Genomic DNA, 25,161 nt, shown 5'->3' on the forward strand with positions numbered 1-25,161 from the left:
ATTGTGTAATTTGGAAGCGTGCACAAAGTAATGTTTTAAAAGATTTGTGGCTATAAAAATAGCCGTTTTTGTTGAGCAATGACAACGCTTAACCTCCGAATCCGTAAAGAGTTCTTCCTTGGCGTTTTAAGGCATAAACAACATCCATAGCGGTAACGGTCTTGCGTTTAGCGTGCTCTGTGTAGGTTACAGCATCACGAATAACATTCTCTAAGAAAACCTTCAGTACACCTCTGGTTTCCTCATAGATAAGGCCAGAGATACGTTTGACACCACCTCGTCGAGCAAGACGCCGAATAGCAGGTTTTGTGATTCCCTGAATGTTATCACGAAGAATTTTTCGGTGACGTTTAGCACCTCCTTTTCCCAATCCTTTACCTCCTTTTCCGCGTCCAGACATATTGATATAGTTGCGTACAGAACGAGTACAAAAACAACGTTTGAGTTAACAGAATTCAGACAGCTTTAAAAAGAGGCCATAAAATTACCTACTGCTCGTGGAAACACCCTAATTAACCAATAGAGTTGCGTCATTACAAAATGTTCCGAACATTTTGTACATTTTTTTAAGTAAAACTGTAGTTTTTTTAAAAATTCGTGGTCTTAATGTTTCAGTAAGGCAATAAATTTGGCATCGTTGGAATTCGCCAAACCTTCTGCTACTTACTAAAAAAAAAAAAAGTCAAAAGCTTTTGTGTATCAGAAGATACAGCCGTTTTCCCGTAGCCAAAAAACACAGATTTTATAAAAATGTTAAAGTAATGAGCGTAATGTCATTATGCAGCCAATCAGAAATTACTTTCTTAGCACCAATCAAATGGTTTGTTTTGAACCTTAGCTGTCAATCAATATGAGAAATAAAACTTTGGCGCGATAGTGCATTTTAGACCGTCTTGTGTATCCGTACTACATCGACTTCTTAAAATATGGCTCGTACAAAGCAAACTGCACGTAAATCTACTGGAGGAAAGGCTCCACGAAAACAACTCGCCACTAAAGCTGCGAGGAAAAGCGCACCAGCTACTGGAGGAGTGAAAAAACCACATCGTTACAGACCTGGTACAGTTGCTCTCAGAGAAATCAGAAGATACCAGAAGTCAACCGAGCTCTTGATCCGCAAGTTGCCTTTCCAGCGTCTTGTGCGAGAAATTGCTCAGGACTTCAAAACAGATCTGCGATTCCAGAGCACAGCCGTTATGGCTCTGCAAGAGGCTTCTGAAGCGTACCTTGTTGGCTTGTTCGAGGATACTAACTTGTGTGCCATTCACGCAAAACGAGTTACAATCATGCCTAAAGACATCCAGTTGGCAAGAAGAATTCGTGGGGAACGTGCCTAAGCATCTTACCAAACAAAAAACGGCTATTTTTATAGCCACACATCCATAAAAAATATTACGGCTAGCTTTTTATATCAAACTTTGTCCTGCTTTCTGTTTAAATTTTATGCTACATAAAAATTTTATGCTACATAAAGTTTGACAATGTTAAAAATATGAAGGGCAAGAAAAGTAAAAGCAAGAAAATAAGAAATTTAAAAACGAAAATACTTAAACTTAGGGAATCTAATCTTAAATTTACTCTTTTTTAACTGTTTAAGTGACTTAAACAAGTTTAACTTTGTACCAAGATAATGTTTTTTTGTAAATGTGTGGCTATAAAAATAGCCGTTTGTTAATGTAATAGCCAGATACACACAAATTATTTTTTTGCGGTCTTCTTTGCTGCCTTTTTGGGAGTCTTTTTGACCTTCTTTGCTGCAGGTTTTTTAGCAACAGGCTTCTTTGTGGGTTTCTTAGCTGCTGGTTTCTTAGCCGAGGCTTTCTTTGTGGCAGGCTTCTTTGCTGCTTTCTTTGGCGTGCTCTTCTTTGCTGGCTTCTTTTTTGGTGTACTTTTCTTTGCAGTAGGCTTCTTTGCCGTTGGCTTTTTTGCTGCGGCCTTTTTCTTAGGTTTTTCTTTTTTTACCTGACCTAGCTTGAATGATCCAGAAGCACCAGTGCCTTTAGTTTGAATCAAATCGCCTGATGTTACTCCTCGTTTAAGAGCCATTTTCAGATGATGATCTGAGTTTTCAGCAACTTTGTAATTTGCATGAATATATTTTGTAATAGCTTGGCGAGATGAACCACCGCGTTCCTTTAGGGTAGCGATAGCAGCCTTGATCATGTCCACATATTTAGGGTGATCAGCTGTCTTCTTTGCAGCAGGTTTCTTCTTGGGTGCGATTTTCTTTGGAGAAGCTGCTTCACTCATTTTTAATGTTTTCTTACAACAATCCAACGATAAACGATGCTTGTTATCACAGTAGAAGTATACTAAACATTACCGTGTAAATGAGATATAATTTAAGACGGTGCGAAGTATGCGGACGTAAAAGTACCACTCCCGGGAATTGATTTGGCGCGAAAACAGAAATGTGTGTTTCTGTACATCGTATAATGTCCGTTTTGGGTGCCGCGACTATGCGAAAGCATGTTAATTTTTATTTGTAGTACGACGCAATAGTCTGCAAGAGAAGCTGCTGGAGTTTGAGGTCTTCAGCATTACATCTAGTCTGTTAATTTGGGCTTCTTCCGCGCTCGTGTTAGGATTTTCATAAAGCGTTCTTTGGTTTGCGTTGCGTATGTCGGCCTACATCATCGACACGGCCTGTTTCCGGCTATTAGGAGCAATTCATATATTGGGCACTGCGTTTCGACTTTTTTATTAGACCACAGTAAAAAAATTCACTCACAGAAGTCCCTTTCTTTCATGGCTACAAACACGAAGAATTCTGTCGTAAGTAAAACGAATGCGCAAGCCAAAATGACGATGGGGCGAAGTCATAAGCATGGCCCTGTGGCCCAATGGATAAGGCATCTGACTACGAATCAGGGGATTCCAGGTTCGACTCCTGGCAGGGTCGCACTGTCGCATTTCGGCTGCATGGTCTACTGTGTAACGCGCGCGCACGTTCTGGCGTAATGCGTTGATAAACGGAATGTACGCAGACATATTGGAAAGTAATATCACGCACTTAGTATCGTCGCCTTTGTTAGCATTCATGTAAGTTACCATCCACTCGCTACAGTCGCTCTCCATCCTACGGCTAAATCAACAGCCGTGATTTTTACTATGTCGCCGTCCATCCGTACGCGGTGACAGTTGTAAGCTTTACAGTAACGTGACATGCTCCACAAGCAGTTACGGTGTGTGGACGATGCCTATCATGGCAACGCTTGTTCTTTATCGCTTCTCGGCCTAATGGCTAAGATCAAGTGTAGTATCTGTTCTTATCAGTTTAATATCTGGTAGGCCATTCTCTGAATGGTCAGTATATTAATCTGATTTTTGGCCTTGGGTCATGGAGGTGGATTCATTCACGCCGTGACCACGGGTTGCCTTGGTGTTGCACTATTACCGATGGCGGCCCACATAAGCAATAAAAGAATAATAGCAGTCCTCTTTCCGACGGCACTCTGCATAGTCTACGGCGGGAACAAAACGCGTACACTGGGGGAGAATACAGCCTATGCCCCGCGACACGGCAGTTTATAACACACTCAAGCCACAAGCATTAACAAACTTTGAAGGGTACCCTCATGCTACGGTGCAGTTCCAACTCATACTTACCTGACGGGGAAGTAAAGACTGATCAATGAGGGTTTTCTTCCAGAGTGAGGCTCTTGCATTGCACTACGCTTGGGCTGACCTCTGCGATTACTGCAAACGTCAGTAACTCGACCGTACAATTTCTGGTAGTGGGGGCCTGCGTCCGCGCTCGCCCCCTCCTTAAGTCAAAATGAATGAGCTTAGAAAAGTTGCGCGGCCAAATGTCGGTGGTGACTTAAACGCTAAGGTAAAACCTCGCTTGGCTGTTACGAAACGTGATTGCGATATAAGTCCTCGGAAGGCGGCGGAATTTTATTTTATTTGCCATTCCGTCAGGGTTATTGGATGATCGGCAATAGATCGAGTTTGTATGCATTTGAAAGCTCTTTTTTCTCGTACTATCACCTGAAAATGTCGTAGGAAAATGTCATAGGAAACACTTTCAACAACCGCCACGTTCCTTAATTGTTATAACAAGAAATATATCACAGCAAATGAAAATGAAAAGCCTACGACACCGGGAGTTCCCAGGCGGTCCCCCATCCAAGTACTATCCCGGCCCGACGATGCTTAACTTCCGTGATCAGACGAGAACGGGTGTGTTCATCGTGGTATGGCCGTAGACATTAGTAGGTGCAAATACGTGCAATTTATTTTGACGTTGTGATCAAATTTTTTTATTTAATTTCTTTGAGTTACTTAGGACAAGGCGTATGCATGGATTATCTATTAGACTTTAAGGTTATAGTTTTGTGAAAAAAACAATGTTTTTTTAAAGATGTGTGGCTATAAAAATAGCCGTTGTTTTCTGAGTGTAGCGGTTTACTTCTTCTGTCCTTTGTCGTTCTTCTTTGGGAGTAAGACAGCTTGAATGTTTGGCAAAACACCACCAGCTGCAATGGTTACACCGCTCAAAAGTTTGTTTAATTCTTCATCATTACGAACAGCCAATTGTAAATGTCTTGGAATAATCCTAGCTTTTTTGTTGTCTCTTGCTGCGTTACCAGCCAACTCCAATATCTCAGCAGATAAATATTCCAAGACGGCTGCTAAGTAAACTGGTGCTCCAGATCCAATTCGGTTAGCATAGTGCCCTCTACGAAGGAATCTATGCACTCTACCGACTGGAAATTGAAGTCCAGCTCTTGAGGATCTTGTCTTGGCTTTAGCCTTAGCTTTTCCACCTTTTCCACGTCCAGACATAACTGCGATTTGATTTGTAAGTTAATACAAAAACGTACGAATATTTAACGTAAGTGTTAACGAAATAAACTTTACTCGTTTTTTCATCATAAAAATAGGATCGAAATCATGTTTTTTTAACCAATCATAATTAAGTATTAAACAAAAGATTTTTTTTTTAACCAATTAAATTGCGTATCGGCGTTTTCGGATCGAATTCGATCCGATTTTTTTACTTATAAACAAAAAGTTTTGACTTGCAGTTTAATGCTTATTTACAAGTTAAGTAGCAAAAATTTTTAACCATGTCTGACGCAGCAGCTAAAGGAGGAAAACAGGCACCTAAAGTAGCCAAGAAAGGTGAAAAAAGAGCCGGCAAAAAAGGAGGAAAGATTGGTGGAACTGGTGAAAAGAAACGCAAGAGAAAGAGAAAGGAAAGTTATGCTATTTACATCTACAATGTTTTGAAACAAGTTCACCCAGATGTCGGAGTTTCAAGCAAAGCTATGAGCATCATGAACTCATTTGTCAACGACATCTTTGAGCGCATTGCTTCCGAAGCTTCGCGTTTGGCTCTTCAAAACAAAAAGTCGACCATCTCTTCTCGTGAAATTCAAACCGCAGTACGTCTTCTCTTGCCTGGAGAACTTGCAAAACACGCAGTCAGTGAAGGAACAAAAGCCGTCACAAAATACACAAGCAGCAAGTAAACCAACGTCTACCAAACACAAACGGTCTTTTTTAAGACCACACATCTTTAAAAAAACATTTACTTGGCGTCACTACAAGTTAACCGAAGTTAATAAAACTTCTAAATAATGTGCTTAAGAACACTAGCCTACATTTAAAATACTTCCCCATGTGTGTGTGGATTAGCTTCACTTTTCATACGTATTATTAGCTGTACTTGCAGAAAAGACAAGTACATTGATCCATGTTATTGCTTACATTTAACTTAACCCAGCTTTTCACGGAAACACTCCCAGGCAAATTAACCCTACAAAGTATTTCTAAATTTTTTTTGTGTCATATATGACATAGTATCGTATAGCAATAAATGTAACTGTGACAAGACTTTACACATTGTGTAATTTGGAAGCGTGCACAAAGTAATGTTTTAAAAGATTTGTGGCTATAAAAATAGCCGTTTTTGTTGAGCAATGACAACGCTTAACCTCCGAATCCGTAAAGAGTTCTTCCTTGACGTTTTAAGGCATAAACAACATCCATAGCGGTAACGGTCTTGCGTTTAGCGTGCTCTGTGTAGGTTACAGCATCACGAATAACATTCTCTAAGAAAACCTTCAGTACACCTCTGGTTTCCTCATAGATAAGGCCAGAGATACGTTTGACACCACCTCGTCGAGCAAGACGCCGAATAGCAGGTTTTGTGATTCCCTGAATGTTATCACGAAGAATTTTTCGGTGACGTTTAGCACCTCCTTTTCCCAATCCTTTACCTCCTTTTCCGCGTCCAGACATATTGATATAGTTGCGTACAGAACGAGTACAAAAACAACGTTTGAGTTAACAGAATTCAGACAGCTTTAAAAAGAGGCCATAAAATTACCTACTGCTCGTGGAAACACCCTAATTAACCAATAGAGTTGCGTCATTACAAAATGTTCCGAACATTTTGTACATTTTTTTAAGTAAAACTGTAGTTTTTTTAAAAATTCGTGGTCTTAATGTTTCAGTAAGGCAATAAATTTGGCATCGTTGGAATTCGCCAAACCTTCTGCTACTTACTAAAAAAAAAAAAAGTCAAAAGCTTTTGTGTATCAGAAGATACAGCCGTTTTCCCGTAGCCAAAAAACACAGATTTTATAAAAATGTTAAAGTAATGAGCGTAATGTCATTATGCAGCCAATCAGAAATTACTTTCTTAGCACCAATCAAATGGTTTGTTTTGAACCTTAGCTGTCAATCAATATGAGAAATAAAACTTTGGCGCGATAGTGCATTTTAGACCGTCTTGTGTATCCGTACTACATCGACTTCTTAAAATATGGCTCGTACAAAGCAAACTGCACGTAAATCTACTGGAGGAAAGGCTCCACGAAAACAACTCGCCACTAAAGCTGCGAGGAAAAGCGCACCAGCTACTGGAGGAGTGAAAAAACCACATCGTTACAGACCTGGTACAGTTGCTCTCAGAGAAATCAGAAGATACCAGAAGTCAACCGAGCTCTTGATCCGCAAGTTGCCTTTCCAGCGTCTTGTGCGAGAAATTGCTCAGGACTTCAAAACAGATCTGCGATTCCAGAGCACAGCCGTTATGGCTCTGCAAGAGGCTTCTGAAGCGTACCTTGTTGGCTTGTTCGAGGATACTAACTTGTGTGCCATTCACGCAAAACGAGTTACAATCATGCCTAAAGACATCCAGTTGGCAAGAAGAATTCGTGGGGAACGTGCCTAAGCATCTTACCAAACAAAAAACGGCTATTTTTATAGCCACACATCCATAAAAAATATTACGGCTAGCTTTTTATATCAAACTTTGTCCTGCTTTCTGTTTAAATTTTATGCTACATAAAAATTTTATGCTACATAAAGTTTGACAATGTTAAAAATATGAAGGGCAAGAAAAGTAAAAGCAAGAAAATAAGAAATTTAAAAACGAAAATACTTAAACTTAGGGAATCTAATCTTAAATTTACTCTTTTTTAACTGTTTAAGTGACTTAAACAAGTTTAACTTTGTACCAAGATAATGTTTTTTTGTAAATGTGTGGCTATAAAAATAGCCGTTTGTTAATGTAATAGCCAGATACACACAAATTATTTTTTTGCGGTCTTCTTTGCTGCCTTTTTGGGAGTCTTTTTGACCTTCTTTGCTGCAGGTTTTTTAGCAACAGGCTTCTTTGTGGGTTTCTTAGCTGCTGGTTTCTTAGCCGAGGCTTTCTTTGTGGCAGGCTTCTTTGCTGCTTTCTTTGGCGTGCTCTTCTTTGCTGGCTTCTTTTTTGGTGTACTTTTCTTTGCAGTAGGCTTCTTTGCCGTTGGCTTTTTTGCTGCGGCCTTTTTCTTAGGTTTTTCTTTTTTTACCTGACCTAGCTTGAATGATCCAGAAGCACCAGTGCCTTTAGTTTGAATCAAATCGCCTGATGTTACTCCTCGTTTAAGAGCCATTTTCAGATGATGATCTGAGTTTTCAGCAACTTTGTAATTTGCATGAATATATTTTGTAATAGCTTGGCGAGATGAACCACCGCGTTCCTTTAGGGTAGCGATAGCAGCCTTGATCATGTCCACATATTTAGGGTGATCAGCTGTCTTCTTTGCAGCAGGTTTCTTCTTGGGTGCGATTTTCTTTGGAGAAGCTGCTTCACTCATTTTTAATGTTTTCTTACAACAATCCAACGATAAACGATGCTTGTTATCACAGTAGAAGTATACTAAACATTACCGTGTAAATGAGATATAATTTAAGACGGTGCGAAGTATGCGGACGTAAAAGTACCACTCCCGGGAATTGATTTGGCGCGAAAACAGAAATGTGTGTTTCTGTACATCGTATAATGTCCGTTTTGGGTGCCGCGACTATGCGAAAGCATGTTAATTTTTATTTGTAGTACGACGCAATAGTCTGCAAGAGAAGCTGCTGGAGTTTGAGGTCTTCAGCATTACATCTAGTCTGTTAATTTGGGCTTCTTCCGCGCTCGTGTTAGGATTTTCATAAAGCGTTCTTTGGTTTGCGTTGCGTATGTCGGCCTACATCATCGACACGGCCTGTTTCCGGCTATTAGGAGCAATTCATATATTGGGCACTGCGTTTCGACTTTTTTATTAGACCACAGTAAAAAAATTCACTCACAGAAGTCCCTTTCTTTCATGGCTACAAACACGAAGAATTCTGTCGTAAGTAAAACGAATGCGCAAGCCAAAATGACGATGGGGCGAAGTCATAAGCATGGCCCTGTGGCCCAATGGATAAGGCATCTGACTACGAATCAGGGGATTCCAGGTTCGACTCCTGGCAGGGTCGCACTGTCGCATTTCGGCTGCATGGTCTACTGTGTAACGCGCGCGCACGTTCTGGCGTAATGCGTTGATAAACGGAATGTACGCAGACATATTGGAAAGTAATATCACGCACTTAGTATCGTCGCCTTTGTTAGCATTCATGTAAGTTACCATCCACTCGCTACAGTCGCTCTCCATCCTACGGCTAAATCAACAGCCGTGATTTTTACTATGTCGCCGTCCATCCGTACGCGGTGACAGTTGTAAGCTTTACAGTAACGTGACATGCTCCACAAGCAGTTACGGTGTGTGGACGATGCCTATCATGGCAACGCTTGTTCTTTATCGCTTCTCGGCCTAATGGCTAAGATCAAGTGTAGTATCTGTTCTTATCAGTTTAATATCTGGTAGGCCATTCTCTGAATGGTCAGTATATTAATCTGATTTTTGGCCTTGGGTCATGGAGGTGGATTCATTCACGCCGTGACCACGGGTTGCCTTGGTGTTGCACTATTACCGATGGCGGCCCACATAAGCAATAAAAGAATAATAGCAGTCCTCTTTCCGACGGCACTCTGCATAGTCTACGGCGGGAACAAAACGCGTACACTGGGGGAGAATACAGCCTATGCCCCGCGACACGGCAGTTTATAACACACTCAAGCCACAAGCATTAACAAACTTTGAAGGGTACCCTCATGCTACGGTGCAGTTCCAACTCATACTTACCTGACGGGGAAGTAAAGACTGATCAATGAGGGTTTTCTTCCAGAGTGAGGCTCTTGCATTGCACTACGCTTGGGCTGACCTCTGCGATTACTGCAAACGTCAGTAACTCGACCGTACAATTTCTGGTAGTGGGGGCCTGCGTCCGCGCTCGCCCCCTCCTTAAGTCAAAATGAATGAGCTTAGAAAAGTTGCGCGGCCAAATGTCGGTGGTGACTTAAACGCTAAGGTAAAACCTCGCTTGGCTGTTACGAAACGTGATTGCGATATAAGTCCTCGGAAGGCGGCGGAATTTTATTTTATTTGCCATTCCGTCAGGGTTATTGGATGATCGGCAATAGATCGAGTTTGTATGCATTTGAAAGCTCTTTTTTCTCGTACTATCACCTGAAAATGTCGTAGGAAAATGTCATAGGAAACACTTTCAACAACCGCCACGTTCCTTAATTGTTATAACAAGAAATATATCACAGCAAATGAAAATGAAAAGCCTACGACACCGGGAGTTCCCAGGCGGTCCCCCATCCAAGTACTATCCCGGCCCGACGATGCTTAACTTCCGTGATCAGACGAGAACGGGTGTGTTCATCGTGGTATGGCCGTAGACATTAGTAGGTGCAAATACGTGCAATTTATTTTGACGTTGTGATCAAATTTTTTTATTTAATTTCTTTGAGTTACTTAGGACAAGGCGTATGCATGGATTATCTATTAGACTTTAAGGTTATAGTTTTGTGAAAAAAACAATGTTTTTTTAAAGATGTGTGGCTATAAAAATAGCCGTTGTTTTCTGAGTGTAGCGGTTTACTTCTTCTGTCCTTTGTCGTTCTTCTTTGGGAGTAAGACAGCTTGAATGTTTGGCAAAACACCACCAGCTGCAATGGTTACACCGCTCAAAAGTTTGTTTAATTCTTCATCATTACGAACAGCCAATTGTAAATGTCTTGGAATAATCCTAGCTTTTTTGTTGTCTCTTGCTGCGTTACCAGCCAACTCCAATATCTCAGCAGATAAATATTCCAAGACGGCTGCTAAGTAAACTGGTGCTCCAGATCCAATTCGGTTAGCATAGTGCCCTCTACGAAGGAATCTATGCACTCTACCGACTGGAAATTGAAGTCCAGCTCTTGAGGATCTTGTCTTGGCTTTAGCCTTAGCTTTTCCACCTTTTCCACGTCCAGACATAACTGCGATTTGATTTGTAAGTTAATACAAAAACGTACGAATATTTAACGTAAGTGTTAACGAAATAAACTTTACTCGTTTTTTCATCATAAAAATAGGATCGAAATCATGTTTTTTTAACCAATCATAATTAAGTATTAAACAAAAGATTTTTTTTTTAACCAATTAAATTGCGTATCGGCGTTTTCGGATCGAATTCGATCCGATTTTTTTACTTATAAACAAAAAGTTTTGACTTGCAGTTTAATGCTTATTTACAAGTTAAGTAGCAAAAATTTTTAACCATGTCTGACGCAGCAGCTAAAGGAGGAAAACAGGCACCTAAAGTAGCCAAGAAAGGTGAAAAAAGAGCCGGCAAAAAAGGAGGAAAGATTGGTGGAACTGGTGAAAAGAAACGCAAGAGAAAGAGAAAGGAAAGTTATGCTATTTACATCTACAATGTTTTGAAACAAGTTCACCCAGATGTCGGAGTTTCAAGCAAAGCTATGAGCATCATGAACTCATTTGTCAACGACATCTTTGAGCGCATTGCTTCCGAAGCTTCGCGTTTGGCTCTTCAAAACAAAAAGTCGACCATCTCTTCTCGTGAAATTCAAACCGCAGTACGTCTTCTCTTGCCTGGAGAACTTGCAAAACACGCAGTCAGTGAAGGAACAAAAGCCGTCACAAAATACACAAGCAGCAAGTAAACCAACGTCTACCAAACACAAACGGTCTTTTTTAAGACCACACATCTTTAAAAAAACATTTACTTGGCGTCACTACAAGTTAACCGAAGTTAATAAAACTTCTAAATAATGTGCTTAAGAACACTAGCCTACATTTAAAATACTTCCCCATGTGTGTGTGGATTAGCTTCACTTTTCATACGTATTATTAGCTGTACTTGCAGAAAAGACAAGTACATTGATCCATGTTATTGCTTACATTTAACTTAACCCAGCTTTTCACGGAAACACTCCCAGGCAAATTAACCCTACAAAGTATTTCTAAATTTTTTTTGTGTCATATATGACATAGTATCGTATAGCAATAAATGTAACTGTGACAAGACTTTACACATTGTGTAATTTGGAAGCGTGCACAAAGTAATGTTTTAAAAGATTTGTGGCTATAAAAATAGCCGTTTTTGTTGAGCAATGACAACGCTTAACCTCCGAATCCGTAAAGAGTTCTTCCTTGACGTTTTAAGGCATAAACAACATCCATAGCGGTAACGGTCTTGCGTTTAGCGTGCTCTGTGTAGGTTACAGCATCACGAATAACATTCTCTAAGAAAACCTTCAGTACACCTCTGGTTTCCTCATAGATAAGGCCAGAGATACGTTTGACACCACCTCGTCGAGCAAGACGCCGAATAGCAGGTTTTGTGATTCCCTGAATGTTATCACGAAGAATTTTTCGGTGACGTTTAGCACCTCCTTTTCCCAATCCTTTACCTCCTTTTCCGCGTCCAGACATATTGATATAGTTGCGTACAGAACGAGTACAAAAACAACGTTTGAGTTAACAGAATTCAGACAGCTTTAAAAAGAGGCCATAAAATTACCTACTGCTCGTGGAAACACCCTAATTAACCAATAGAGTTGCGTCATTACAAAATGTTCCGAACATTTTGTACATTTTTTTAAGTAAAACTGTAGTTTTTTTAAAAATTCGTGGTCTTAATGTTTCAGTAAGGCAATAAATTTGGCATCGTTGGAATTCGCCAAACCTTCTGCTACTTACTAAAAAAAAAAAAAGTCAAAAGCTTTTGTGTATCAGAAGATACAGCCGTTTTCCCGTAGCCAAAAAACACAGATTTTATAAAAATGTTAAAGTAATGAGCGTAATGTCATTATGCAGCCAATCAGAAATTACTTTCTTAGCACCAATCAAATGGTTTGTTTTGAACCTTAGCTGTCAATCAATATGAGAAATAAAACTTTGGCGCGATAGTGCATTTTAGACCGTCTTGTGTATCCGTACTACATCGACTTCTTAAAATATGGCTCGTACAAAGCAAACTGCACGTAAATCTACTGGAGGAAAGGCTCCACGAAAACAACTCGCCACTAAAGCTGCGAGGAAAAGCGCACCAGCTACTGGAGGAGTGAAAAAACCACATCGTTACAGACCTGGTACAGTTGCTCTCAGAGAAATCAGAAGATACCAGAAGTCAACCGAGCTCTTGATCCGCAAGTTGCCTTTCCAGCGTCTTGTGCGAGAAATTGCTCAGGACTTCAAAACAGATCTGCGATTCCAGAGCACAGCCGTTATGGCTCTGCAAGAGGCTTCTGAAGCGTACCTTGTTGGCTTGTTCGAGGATACTAACTTGTGTGCCATTCACGCAAAACGAGTTACAATCATGCCTAAAGACATCCAGTTGGCAAGAAGAATTCGTGGGGAACGTGCCTAAGCATCTTACCAAACAAAAAACGGCTATTTTTATAGCCACACATCCATAAAAAATATTACGGCTAGCTTTTTATATCAAACTTTGTCCTGCTTTCTGTTTAAATTTTATGCTACATAAAAATTTTATGCTACATAAAGTTTGACAATGTTAAAAATATGAAGGGCAAGAAAAGTAAAAGCAAGAAAATAAGAAATTTAAAAACGAAAATACTTAAACTTAGGGAATCTAATCTTAAATTTACTCTTTTTTAACTGTTTAAGTGACTTAAACAAGTTTAACTTTGTACCAAGATAATGTTTTTTTGTAAATGTGTGGCTATAAAAATAGCCGTTTGTTAATGTAATAGCCAGATACACACAAATTATTTTTTTGCGGTCTTCTTTGCTGCCTTTTTGGGAGTCTTTTTGACCTTCTTTGCTGCAGGTTTTTTAGCAACAGGCTTCTTTGTGGGTTTCTTAGCTGCTGGTTTCTTAGCCGAGGCTTTCTTTGTGGCAGGCTTCTTTGCTGCTTTCTTTGGCGTGCTCTTCTTTGCTGGCTTCTTTTTTGGTGTACTTTTCTTTGCAGTAGGCTTCTTTGCCGTTGGCTTTTTTGCTGCGGCCTTTTTCTTAGGTTTTTCTTTTTTTACCTGACCTAGCTTGAATGATCCAGAAGCACCAGTGCCTTTAGTTTGAATCAAATCGCCTGATGTTACTCCTCGTTTAAGAGCCATTTTCAGATGATGATCTGAGTTTTCAGCAACTTTGTAATTTGCATGAATATATTTTGTAATAGCTTGGCGAGATGAACCACCGCGTTCCTTTAGGGTAGCGATAGCAGCCTTGATCATGTCCACATATTTAGGGTGATCAGCTGTCTTCTTTGCAGCAGGTTTCTTCTTGGGTGCGATTTTCTTTGGAGAAGCTGCTTCACTCATTTTTAATGTTTTCTTACAACAATCCAACGATAAACGATGCTTGTTATCACAGTAGAAGTATACTAAACATTACCGTGTAAATGAGATATAATTTAAGACGGTGCGAAGTATGCGGACGTAAAAGTACCACTCCCGGGAATTGATTTGGCGCGAAAACAGAAATGTGTGTTTCTGTACATCGTATAATGTCCGTTTTGGGTGCCGCGACTATGCGAAAGCATGTTAATTTTTATTTGTAGTACGACGCAATAGTCTGCAAGAGAAGCTGCTGGAGTTTGAGGTCTTCAGCATTACATCTAGTCTGTTAATTTGGGCTTCTTCCGCGCTCGTGTTAGGATTTTCATAAAGCGTTCTTTGGTTTGCGTTGCGTATGTCGGCCTACATCATCGACACGGCCTGTTTCCGGCTATTAGGAGCAATTCATATATTGGGCACTGCGTTTCGACTTTTTTATTAGACCACAGTAAAAAAATTCACTCACAGAAGTCCCTTTCTTTCATGGCTACAAACACGAAGAATTCTGTCGTAAGTAAAACGAATGCGCAAGCCAAAATGACGATGGGGCGAAGTCATAAGCATGGCCCTGTGGCCCAATGGATAAGGCATCTGACTACGAATCAGGGGATTCCAGGTTCGACTCCTGGCAGGGTCGCACTGTCGCATTTCGGCTGCATGGTCTACTGTGTAACGCGCGCGCACGTTCTGGCGTAATGCGTTGATAAACGGAATGTACGCAGACATATTGGAAAGTAATATCACGCACTTAGTATCGTCGCCTTTGTTAGCATTCATGTAAGTTACCATCCACTCGCTACAGTCGCTCTCCATCCTACGGCTAAATCAACAGCCGTGATTTTTACTATGTCGCCGTCCATCCGTACGCGGTGACAGTTGTAAGCTTTACAGTAACGTGACATGCTCCACAAGCAGTTACGGTGTGTGGACGATGCCTATCATGGCAACGCTTGTTCTTTATCGCTTCTCGGCCTAATGGCTAAGATCAAGTGTAGTATCTGTTCTTATCAGTTTAATATCTGGTAGGCCATTCTCTGAATGGTCAGTATATTAATCTGATTTTTGGCCTTGGGTCATGGAGGTGGATTCATTCACGCCGTGACCACGGGTTGCCTTGGTGTTGCACTATTACCGATGGCGGCCCACATAAGCAATAAAAGAATAATAGCAGTCCTCTTTCCGACGGCACTCTGCATAGTCTACGGCGGGAACAAAACGCGTACACTGGGGGAGAATACAGCCTATGCCCCGCGACACGGCAGTTTATAACACACTCAAGCCACAAGCATTAACAAACTTTGAAGGGTACCCTCATGCTACGGTGCAGTTCCAACTCATACTTACCTGACGGGGAAGTAAAGACTGATCAATGAGGGTTTTCTTCCAGAGTGAGGCTCTTGCATTGCACTACGCTTGGGCTGACCTCTGCGATTACTGCAAACGTCAGTAACTCGACCGTACAATTTCTGGTAGTGGGGGCCTGCGTCCGCGCTCGCCCCCTCCTTAAGTCAAAATGAATGAGCTTAGAAAAGTTGCGCGGCCAAATGTCGGTGGTGACTTAAACGCTAAGGTAAAACCTCGCTTGGCTGTTACGAAACGTGATTGCGATATAAGTCCTCGGAAGGCGGCGGAATTTTATTTTATTTGCCATTCCGTCAGGGTTATTGGATGATCGGCAATAGATCGAGTTTGTATGCATTTGAAAGCTCTTTTTTCTCGTACTATCACCTGAAAATGTCGTAGGAAAATGTCATAGGAAACACTTTCAACAACCGCCACGTTCCTTAATTGTTATAACAAGAAATATATCACAGCAAATGAAAATGAAAAGCCTACGACACCGGGAGTTCCCAGGCGGTCCCCCATCCAAGTACTATCCCGGCCCGACGATGCTTAACTTCCGTGATCAGACGAGAACGGGTGTGTTCATCGTGGTATGGCCGTAGACATTAGTAGGTGCAAATACGTGCAATTTATTTTGACGTTGTGATCAAATTTTTTTATTTAATTTCTTTGAGTTACTTAGGACAAGGCGTATGCATGGATTATCTATTAGACTTTAAGGTTATAGTTTTGTGAAAAAAACAATGTTTTTTTAAAGATGTGTGGCTATAAAAATAGCCGTTGTTTTCTGAGTGTAGCGGTTTACTTCTTCTGTCCTTTGTCGTTCTTCTTTGGGAGTAAGACAGCTTGAATGTTTGGCAAAACACCACCAGCTGCAATGGTTACACCGCTCAAAAGTTTGTTTAATTCTTCATCATTACGAACAGCCAATTGTAAATGTCTTGGAATAATCCTAGCTTTTTTGTTGTCTCTTGCTGCGTTACCAGCCAACTCCAATATCTCAGCAGATAAATATTCCAAGACGGCTGCTAAGTAAACTGGTGCTCCAGATCCAATTCGGTTAGCATAGTGCCCTCTACGAAGGAATCTATGCACTCTACCGACTGGAAATTGAAGTCCAGCTCTTGAGGATCTTGTCTTGGCTTTAGCCTTAGCTTTTCCACCTTTTCCACGTCCAGACATAACTGCGATTTGATTTGTAAGTTAATACAAAAACGTACGAATATTTAACGTAAGTGTTAACGAAATAAACTTTACTCGTTTTTTCATCATAAAAATAGGATCGAAATCATGTTTTTTTAACCAATCATAATTAAGTATTAAACAAAAGATTTTTTTTTTAACCAATTAAATTGCGTATCGGCGTTTTCGGATCGAATTCGATCCGATTTTTTTACTTATAAACAAAAAGTTTTGACTTGCAGTTTAATGCTTATTTACAAGTTAAGTAGCAAAAATTTTTAACCATGTCTGACGCAGCAGCTAAAGGAGGAAAACAGGCACCTAAAGTAGCCAAGAAAGGTGAAAAAAGAGCCGGCAAAAAAGGAGGAAAGATTGGTGGAACTGGTGAAAAGAAACGCAAGAGAAAGAGAAAGGAAAGTTATGCTATTTACATCTACAATGTTTTGAAACAAGTTCACCCAGATGTCGGAGTTTCAAGCAAAGCTATGAGCATCATGAACTCATTTGTCAACGACATCTTTGAGCGCATTGCTTCCGAAGCTTCGCGTTTGGCTCTTCAAAACAAAAAGTCGACCATCTCTTCTCGTGAAATTCAAACCGCAGTACGTCTTCTCTTGCCTGGAGAACTTGCAAAACACGCAGTCAGTGAAGGAACAAAAGCCGTCACAAAATACACAAGCAGCAAGTAAACCAACGTCTACCAAACACAAACGGTCTTTTTTAAGACCACACATCTTTAAAAAAACATTTACTTGGCGTCACTACAAGTTAACCGAAGTTAATAAAACTTCTAAATAATGTGCTTAAGAACACTAGCCTACATTTAAAATACTTCCCCATGTGTGTGTGGATTAGCTTCACTTTTCATACGTATTATTAGCTGTACTTGCAGAAAAGACAAGTACATTGATCCATGTTATTGCTTACATTTAACTTAACCCAGCTTTTCACGGAAACACTCCCAGGCAAATTAACCCTACAAAGTATTTCTAAATTTTTTTTGTGTCATATATGACATAGTATCGTATAGCAATAAATGTAACTGTGACAAGACTTTACACATTGTGTAATTTGGAAGCGTGCACAAAGTAATGTTTTAAAAGATTTGTGGCTATAAAAATAGCCGTTTTTGTTGAGCAATGACAACGCTTAACCTCCGAATCCGTAAAGAGTTCTTCCTTGACGTTTTAAGGCATAAACAACATCCATAGCGGTAACGGTCTTGCGTTTAGCGTGCTCTGTGTAGGTTACAGCATCACGAATAACATTCTCTAAGAAAACCTTCAGTACACCTCTGGTTTCCTCATAGATAAGGCCAGAGATACGTTTGACACCACCTCGTCGAGCAAGACGCCGAATAGCAGGTTTTGTGATTCCCTGAATGTTATCACGAAGAATTTTTCGGTGACGTTTAGCACCTCCTTTTCCCAATCCTTTACCTCCTTTTCCGCGTCCAGACATATTGATATAGTTGCGTACAGAACGAGTACAAAAACAACGTTTGAGTTAACAGAATTCAGACAGCTTTAAAAAGAGGCCATAAAATTACCTACTGCTCGTGGAAACACCCTAATTAACCAATAGAGTTGCGTCATTACAAAATGTTCCGAACATTTTGTACATTTTTTTAAGTAAAACTGTAGTTTTTTTAAAAATTCGTGGTCTTAATGTTTCAGTAAGGCAATAAATTTGGCATCGTTGGAATTCGCCAAACCTTCTGCTACTTACTAAAAAAAAAAAAAGTCAAAAGCTTTTGTGTATCAGAAGATACAGCCGTTTTCCCGTAGCCAAAAAACACAGATTTTATAAAAATGTTAAAGTAATGAGCGTAATGTCATTATGCAGCCAATCAGAAATTACTTTCTTAGCACCAATCAAATGGTTTGTTTTGAACCTTAGCTGTCAATCAATATGAGAAATAAAACTTTGGCGCGATAGTGCATTTTAGACCGTCTTGTGTATCCGTACTACATCGACTTCTTAAAATATGGCTCGTACAAAGCAAACTGCACGTAAATCTACTGGAGGAAAGGCTCCACGAAAACAACTCGCCACTAAAGCTGCGAGGAAAAGCGCACCAGCTACTGGAGGAGTGAAAAAACCACATCGTTACAGACCTGGTACAGTTGCTCTCAGAGAAATCAGAAGATACCAGAAGTCAACCGAGCTCTTGATCCGCAAGTTGCCTTTCCAGCGTCTTGTGCGAGAAATTGCTCAGGACTTCAAAACAGATCTGCGATTCCAGAGCACAGCCGTTATGGCTCTGCAAGAGGCTTCTGAAGCGTACCTTGTTGGCTTGTTCGAGGATACTAACTTGTGTGCCATTCACGCAAAACGAGTTACAATCATGCCTAAAGACATCCAGTTGGCAAGAAGAATTCGTGGGGAACGTGCCTAAGCATCTTACCAAACAAAAAACGGCTATTTTTATAGCCACACATCCATAAAAAATATTACGGCTAGCTTTTTATATCAAACTTTGTCCTGCTTTCTGTTTAAATTTTATGCTACATAAAAATTTTATGCTACATAAAGTTTGACAATGTTAAAAATATGAAGGGCAAGAAAAGTAAAAGCAAGAAAATAAGAAATTTAAAAACGAAAATACTTAAACTTAGGGAATCTAATCTTAAATTTACTCTTTTTTAACTGTTTAAGTGACTTAAACAAGTTTAACTTTGTACCAAGATAATGTTTTTTTGTAAATGTGTGGCTATAAAAATAGCCGTTTGTTAATGTAATAGCCAGATACACACAAATTATTTTTTTGCGGTCTTCTTTGCTGCCATTTTGGGAGTCTTTTTGACCTTCTTTGCTGCAGGTTTTTTAGCAACAGGCTTCTTTGTGGGTTTCTTAGCTGCTGGTTTCTTAGCCGAGGCTTTCTTTGTGGCAGGCTTCTTTGCTGCTTTCTTTGGCGTGCTCTTCTTTGCTGGCTTCTTTTTTGGTGTACTTTTCTTTGCAGTAGGCTTCTTTGCCGTTGGCTTTTTTGCTGCGGCCTTTTTCTTAGGTTTTTCTTTTTTTACCTGACCTAGCTTGAATGATCCAGAAGCACCAGTGCCTTTAGTTTGAATCAAATCGCCTGATGTTACTCCTCGTTTAAGAGCCATTTTCAGATGATGATCTGAGTTTTCAGCAACTTTGTAATTTGCATGAATATATTTTGTAATAGCTTGGCGAGATGAACCACCGCGTTCCTTTAGGGTAGCGATAGCAGCCTTGATCATGTCCACATATTTAGGGTGATCAGCTGTCTTCTTTGCAGCAGGTTTCTTCTTGGGTGCGATTTTCTTTGGAGAAGCTGCTTCACTCATTTTTAATGTTTTCTTACAACAATCCAACGATAAACGATGCTTGTTATCACAGTAGAAGTATACTAAACATTACCGTGTAAATGAGATATAATTTAAGACGGTGCGAAGTATGCGGACGTAAAAGTACCACTCCCGGGAATTGATTTGGCGCGAAAACAGAAATGTGTGTTTCTGTACATCGTATAATGTCCGTTTTGGGTGCCGCGACTATGCGAAAGCATGTTAATTTTTATTTGTAGTACGACGCAATAGTCTGCAAGAGAAGCTGCTGGAGTTTGAGGTCTTCAGCATTACATCTAGTCTGTTAATTTGGGCTTCTTCCGCGCTCGTGTTAGGATTTTCATAAAGCGTTCTTTGGTTTGCGTTGCGTATGTCGGCCTACATCATCGACACGGCCTGTTTCCGGCTATTAGGAGCAATTCATATATTGGGCACTGCGTTTCGACTTTTTTATTAGACCACAGTAAAAAAATTCACTCACAGAAGTCCCTTTCTTTCATGGCTACAAACACGAAGAATTCTGTCGTAAGTAAAACGAATGCGCAAGCCAAAATGACGATGGGGCGAAGTCATAAGCATGGCCCTGTGGCCCAATGGATAAGGCATCTGACTACGAATCAGGGGATTCCAGGTTCGACTCCTGGCAGGGTCGCACTGTCGCATTTCGGCTGCATGGTCTACTGTGTAACGCGCGCGCACGTTCTGGCGTAATGCGTTGATAAACGGAATGTACGCAGACATATTGGAAAGTAATATCACGCACTTAGTATCGTCGCCTTTGTTAGCATTCATGTAAGTTACCATCCACTCGCTACAGTCGCTCTCCATCCTACGGCTAAATCAACAGCCGTGATTTTTACTATGTCGCCGTCCATCCGTACGCGGTGACAGTTGTAAGCTTTACAGTAACGTGACATGCTCCACAAGCAGTTACGGTGTGTGGACGATGCCTATCATGGCAACGCTTGTTCTTTATCGCTTCTCGGCCTAATGGCTAAGATCAAGTGTAGTATCTGTTCTTATCAGTTTAATATCTGGTAGGCCATTCTCTGAATGGTCAGTATATTAATCTGATTTTTGGCCTTGGGTCATGGAGGTGGATTCATTCACGCCGTGACCACGGGTTGCCTTGGTGTTGCACTATTACCGATGGCGGCCCACATAAGCAATAAAAGAATAATAGCAGTCCTCTTTCCGACGGCACTCTGCATAGTCTACGGCGGGAACAAAACGCGTACACTGGGGGAGAATACAGCCTATGCCCCGCGACACGGCAGTTTATAACACACTCAAGCCACAAGCATTAACAAACTTTGAAGGGTACCCTCATGCTACGGTGCAGTTCCAACTCATACTTACCTGACGGGGAAGTAAAGACTGATCAATGAGGGTTTTCTTCCAGAGTGAGGCTCTTGCATTGCACTACGCTTGGGCTGACCTCTGCGATTACTGCAAACGTCAGTAACTCGACCGTACAATTTCTGGTAGTGGGGGCCTGCGTCCGCGCTCGCCCCCTCCTTAAGTCAAAATGAATGAGCTTAGAAAAGTTGCGCGGCCAAATGTCGGTGGTGACTTAAACGCTAAGGTAAAACCTCGCTTGGCTGTTACGAAACGTGATTGCGATATAAGTCCTCGGAAGGCGGCGGAATTTTATTTTATTTGCCATTCCGTCAGGGTTATTGGATGATCGGCAATAGATCGAGTTTGTATGCATTTGAAAGCTCTTTTTTCTCGTACTATCACCTGAAAATGTCGTAGGAAAATGTCATAGGAAACACTTTCAACAACCGCCACGTTCCTTAATTGTTATAACAAGAAATATATCACAGCAAATGAAAATGAAAAGCCTACGACACCGGGAGTTCCCAGGCGGTCCCCCATCCAAGTACTATCCCGGCCCGACGATGCTTAACTTCCGTGATCAGACGAGAACGGGTGTGTTCATCGTGGTATGGCCGTAGACATTAGTAGGTGCAAATACGTGCAATTTATTTTGACGTTGTGATCAAATTTTTTTATTTAATTTCTTTGAGTTACTTAGGACAAGGCGTATGCATGGATTATCTATTAGACTTTAAGGTTATAGTTTTGTGAAAAAAACAATGTTTTTTTAAAGATGTGTGGCTATAAAAATAGCCGTTGTTTTCTGAGTGTAGCGGTTTACTTCTTCTGTCCTTTGTCGTTCTTCTTTGGGAGTAAGACAGCTTGAATGTTTGGCAAAACACCACCAGCTGCAATGGTTACACCGCTCAAAAGTTTGTTTAATTCTTCATCATTACGAACAGCCAATTGTAAATGTCTTGGAATAATCCTAGCTTTTTTGTTGTCTCTTGCTGCGTTACCAGCCAACTCCAATATCTCAGCAGATAAATATTCCAAGACGGCTGCTAAGTAAACTGGTGCTCCAGATCCAATTCGGTTAGCATAGTGCCCTCTACGAAGGAATCTATGCACTCTACCGACTGGAAATTGAAGTCCAGCTCTTGAGGATCTTGTCTTGGCTTTAGCCTTAGCTTTTCCACCTTTTCCACGTCCAGACATAACTGCGATTTGATTTGTAAGTTAATACAAAAACGTACGAATATTTAACGTAAGTGTTAACGAAATAAACTTTACTCGTTTTTTCATCATAAAAATAGGATCGAAATCATGTTTTTTTAACCAATCATAATTAAGTATTAAACAAAAGATTTTTTTTTTAACCAATTAAATTGCGTATCGGCGTTTTCGGATCGAATTCGATCCGATTTTTTTACTTATAAACAAAAAGTTTTGACTTGCAGTTTAATGCTTATTTACAAGTTAAGTAGCAAAAATTTTTAACCATGTCTGACGCAGCAGCTAAAGGAGGAAAACAGGCACCTAAAGTAGCCAAGAAAGGTGAAAAAAGAGCCGGCAAAAAAGGAGGAAAGATTGGTGGAACTGGTGAAAAGAAACGCAAGAGAAAGAGAAAGGAAAGTTATGCTATTTACATCTACAATGTTTTGAAACAAGTTCACCCAGATGTCGGAGTTTCAAGCAAAGCTATGAGCATCATGAACTCATTTGTCAACGACATCTTTGAGCGCATTGCTTCCGAAGCTTCGCGTTTGGCTCTTCAAAACAAAAAGTCGACCATCTCTTCTCGTGAAATTCAAACCGCAGTACGTCTTCTCTTGCCTGGAGAACTTGCAAAACACGCAGTCAGTGAAGGAACAAAAGCCGTCACAAAATACACAAGCAGCAAGTAAACCAACGTCTACCAAACACAAACGGTCTTTTTTAAGACCACACATCTTTAAAAAAACATTTACTTGGCGTCACTACAAGTTAACCGAAGTTAATAAAACTTCTAAATAATGTGCTTAAGAACACTAGCCTACATTTAAAATACTTCCCCATGTGTGTGTGGATTAGCTTCACTTTTCATACGTATTATTAGCTGTACTTGCAGAAAAGACAAGTACATTGATCCATGTTATTGCTTACATTTAACTTAACCCAGCTTTTCACGGAAACACTCCCAGGCAAATTAACCCTACAAAGTATTTCTAAATTTTTTTTGTGTCATATATGACATAGTATCGTATAGCAATAAATGTAACTGTGACAAGACTTTACACATTGTGTAATTTGGAAGCGTGCACAAAGTAATGTTTTAAAAGATTTGTGGCTATAAAAATAGCCGTTTTTGTTGAGCAATGACAACGCTTAACCTCCGAATCCGTAAAGAGTTCTTCCTTGACGTTTTAAGGCATAAACAACATCCATAGCGGTAACGGTCTTGCGTTTAGCGTGCTCTGTGTAGGTTACAGCATCACGAATAACATTCTCTAAGAAAACCTTCAGTACACCTCTGGTTTCCTCATAGATAAGGCCAGAGATACGTTTGACACCACCTCGTCGAGCAAGACGCCGAATAGCAGGTTTTGTGATTCCCTGAATGTTATCACGAAGAATTTTTCGGTGACGTTTAGCACCTCCTTTTCCCAATCCTTTACCTCCTTTTCCGCGTCCAGACATATTGATATAGTTGCGTACAGAACGAGTACAAAAACAACGTTTGAGTTAACAGAATTCAGACAGCTTTAAAAAGAGGCCATAAAATTACCTACTGCTCGTGGAAACACCCTAATTAACCAATAGAGTTGCGTCATTACAAAATGTTCCGAACATTTTGTACATTTTTTTAAGTAAAACTGTAGTTTTTTTAAAAATTCGTGGTCTTAATGTTTCAGTAAGGCAATAAATTTGGCATCGTTGGAATTCGCCAAACCTTCTGCTACTTACTAAAAAAAAAAAAAGTCAAAAGCTTTTGTGTATCAGAAGATACAGCCGTTTTCCCGTAGCCAAAAAACACAGATTTTATAAAAATGTTAAAGTAATGAGCGTAATGTCATTATGCAGCCAATCAGAAATTACTTTCTTAGCACCAATCAAATGGTTTGTTTTGAACCTTAGCTGTCAATCAATATGAGAAATAAAACTTTGGCGCGATAGTGCATTTTAGACCGTCTTGTGTATCCGTACTACATCGACTTCTTAAAATATGGCTCGTACAAAGCAAACTGCACGTAAATCTACTGGAGGAAAGGCTCCACGAAAACAACTCGCCACTAAAGCTGCGAGGAAAAGCGCACCAGCTACTGGAGGAGTGAAAAAACCACATCGTTACAGACCTGGTACAGTTGCTCTCAGAGAAATCAGAAGATACCAGAAGTCAACCGAGCTCTTGATCCGCAAGTTGCCTTTCCAGCGTCTTGTGCGAGAAATTGCTCAGGACTTCAAAACAGATCTGCGATTCCAGAGCACAGCCGTTATGGCTCTGCAAGAGGCTTCTGAAGCGTACCTTGTTGGCTTGTTCGAGGATACTAACTTGTGTGCCATTCACGCAAAACGAGTTACAATCATGCCTAAAGACATCCAGTTGGCAAGAAGAATTCGTGGGGAACGTGCCTAAGCATCTTACCAAACAAAAAACGGCTATTTTTATAGCCACACATCCATAAAAAATATTACGGCTAGCTTTTTATATCAAACTTTGTCCTGCTTTCTGTTTAAATTTTATGCTACATAAAAATTTTATGCTACATAAAGTTTGACAATGTTAAAAATATGAAGGGCAAGAAAAGTAAAAGCAAGAAAATAAGAAATTTAAAAACGAAAATACTTAAACTTAGGGAATCTAATCTTAAATTTACTCTTTTTTAACTGTTTAAGTGACTTAAACAAGTTTAACTTTGTACCAAGATAATGTTTTTTTGTAAATGTGTGGCTATAAAAATAGCCGTTTGTTAATGTAATAGCCAGATACACACAAATTATTTTTTTGCGGTCTTCTTTGCTGCCTTTTTGGGAGTCTTTTTGACCTTCTTT

At 40.2% G+C, this 25,161-nt stretch overlaps 1 protein-coding gene and 12 non-coding genes across 13 annotated transcripts; 8 read left to right on the forward strand and 5 right to left on the reverse strand.

The window, feature by feature from the left end:
• The first annotated feature begins 3,224 nt into the window (after positions 1-3,224).
• On the forward strand, positions 3,225-3,416 carry LOC130660829 (U2 spliceosomal RNA). The gene has a single exon (XR_008988026.1). It is a non-coding gene; the product is annotated as a U2 spliceosomal RNA (small nuclear RNA).
• Positions 3,417-3,601: 185 nt separating this feature from the next.
• Positions 3,602-3,766, forward strand: LOC130659775 (U1 spliceosomal RNA). The gene has a single exon (XR_008986980.1). It is a non-coding gene; the product is annotated as a U1 spliceosomal RNA (small nuclear RNA).
• A 328-nt stretch (positions 3,767-4,094) lies between these two features.
• On the reverse strand, positions 4,095-4,213 carry LOC130661234 (5S ribosomal RNA). The gene has a single exon (XR_008988428.1). It is a non-coding gene; the product is annotated as a 5S ribosomal RNA (ribosomal RNA).
• Positions 4,214-9,076: 4,863 nt separating this feature from the next.
• LOC130660831 (U2 spliceosomal RNA) lies at positions 9,077-9,268 on the forward strand. Its single transcript, XR_008988027.1, has one exon. It is a non-coding gene; the product is annotated as a U2 spliceosomal RNA (small nuclear RNA).
• A 185-nt stretch (positions 9,269-9,453) lies between these two features.
• On the forward strand, positions 9,454-9,618 carry LOC130659776 (U1 spliceosomal RNA). The gene has a single exon (XR_008986981.1). It is a non-coding gene; the product is annotated as a U1 spliceosomal RNA (small nuclear RNA).
• A 328-nt stretch (positions 9,619-9,946) lies between these two features.
• Positions 9,947-10,065, reverse strand: LOC130661246 (5S ribosomal RNA). Its single transcript, XR_008988440.1, has one exon. It is a non-coding gene; the product is annotated as a 5S ribosomal RNA (ribosomal RNA).
• A 4,863-nt stretch (positions 10,066-14,928) lies between these two features.
• On the forward strand, positions 14,929-15,120 carry LOC130660832 (U2 spliceosomal RNA). Its single transcript, XR_008988028.1, has one exon. It is a non-coding gene; the product is annotated as a U2 spliceosomal RNA (small nuclear RNA).
• A 185-nt stretch (positions 15,121-15,305) lies between these two features.
• Positions 15,306-15,470, forward strand: LOC130659778 (U1 spliceosomal RNA). The gene has a single exon (XR_008986982.1). It is a non-coding gene; the product is annotated as a U1 spliceosomal RNA (small nuclear RNA).
• A 328-nt stretch (positions 15,471-15,798) lies between these two features.
• LOC130661258 (5S ribosomal RNA) lies at positions 15,799-15,917 on the reverse strand. Its single transcript, XR_008988452.1, has one exon. It is a non-coding gene; the product is annotated as a 5S ribosomal RNA (ribosomal RNA).
• Positions 15,918-19,089: 3,172 nt separating this feature from the next.
• LOC130657164 (histone H1-delta-like) lies at positions 19,090-19,918 on the reverse strand. The gene has a single exon (XM_057460129.1). The coding sequence runs from the start codon at positions 19,804-19,806 to the stop codon at positions 19,255-19,257; it is 552 nt and encodes a 183-aa protein (XP_057316112.1). The 5' UTR covers positions 19,807-19,918; the 3' UTR covers positions 19,090-19,254.
• Positions 19,919-20,780: 862 nt separating this feature from the next.
• Positions 20,781-20,972, forward strand: LOC130660833 (U2 spliceosomal RNA). Its single transcript, XR_008988029.1, has one exon. It is a non-coding gene; the product is annotated as a U2 spliceosomal RNA (small nuclear RNA).
• Positions 20,973-21,157: 185 nt separating this feature from the next.
• On the forward strand, positions 21,158-21,322 carry LOC130659779 (U1 spliceosomal RNA). Its single transcript, XR_008986983.1, has one exon. It is a non-coding gene; the product is annotated as a U1 spliceosomal RNA (small nuclear RNA).
• A 328-nt stretch (positions 21,323-21,650) lies between these two features.
• On the reverse strand, positions 21,651-21,769 carry LOC130661270 (5S ribosomal RNA). The gene has a single exon (XR_008988464.1). It is a non-coding gene; the product is annotated as a 5S ribosomal RNA (ribosomal RNA).
• Between the last annotated feature and the right edge of the window lie 3,392 nt (positions 21,770-25,161).

Source organism: Hydractinia symbiolongicarpus, chromosome 9, assembly GCF_029227915.1.
Source record: "Hydractinia symbiolongicarpus strain clone_291-10 chromosome 9, HSymV2.1, whole genome shotgun sequence".
Classification (NCBI taxonomy): domain Eukaryota; kingdom Metazoa; phylum Cnidaria; class Hydrozoa; order Anthoathecata; family Hydractiniidae; genus Hydractinia; species Hydractinia symbiolongicarpus.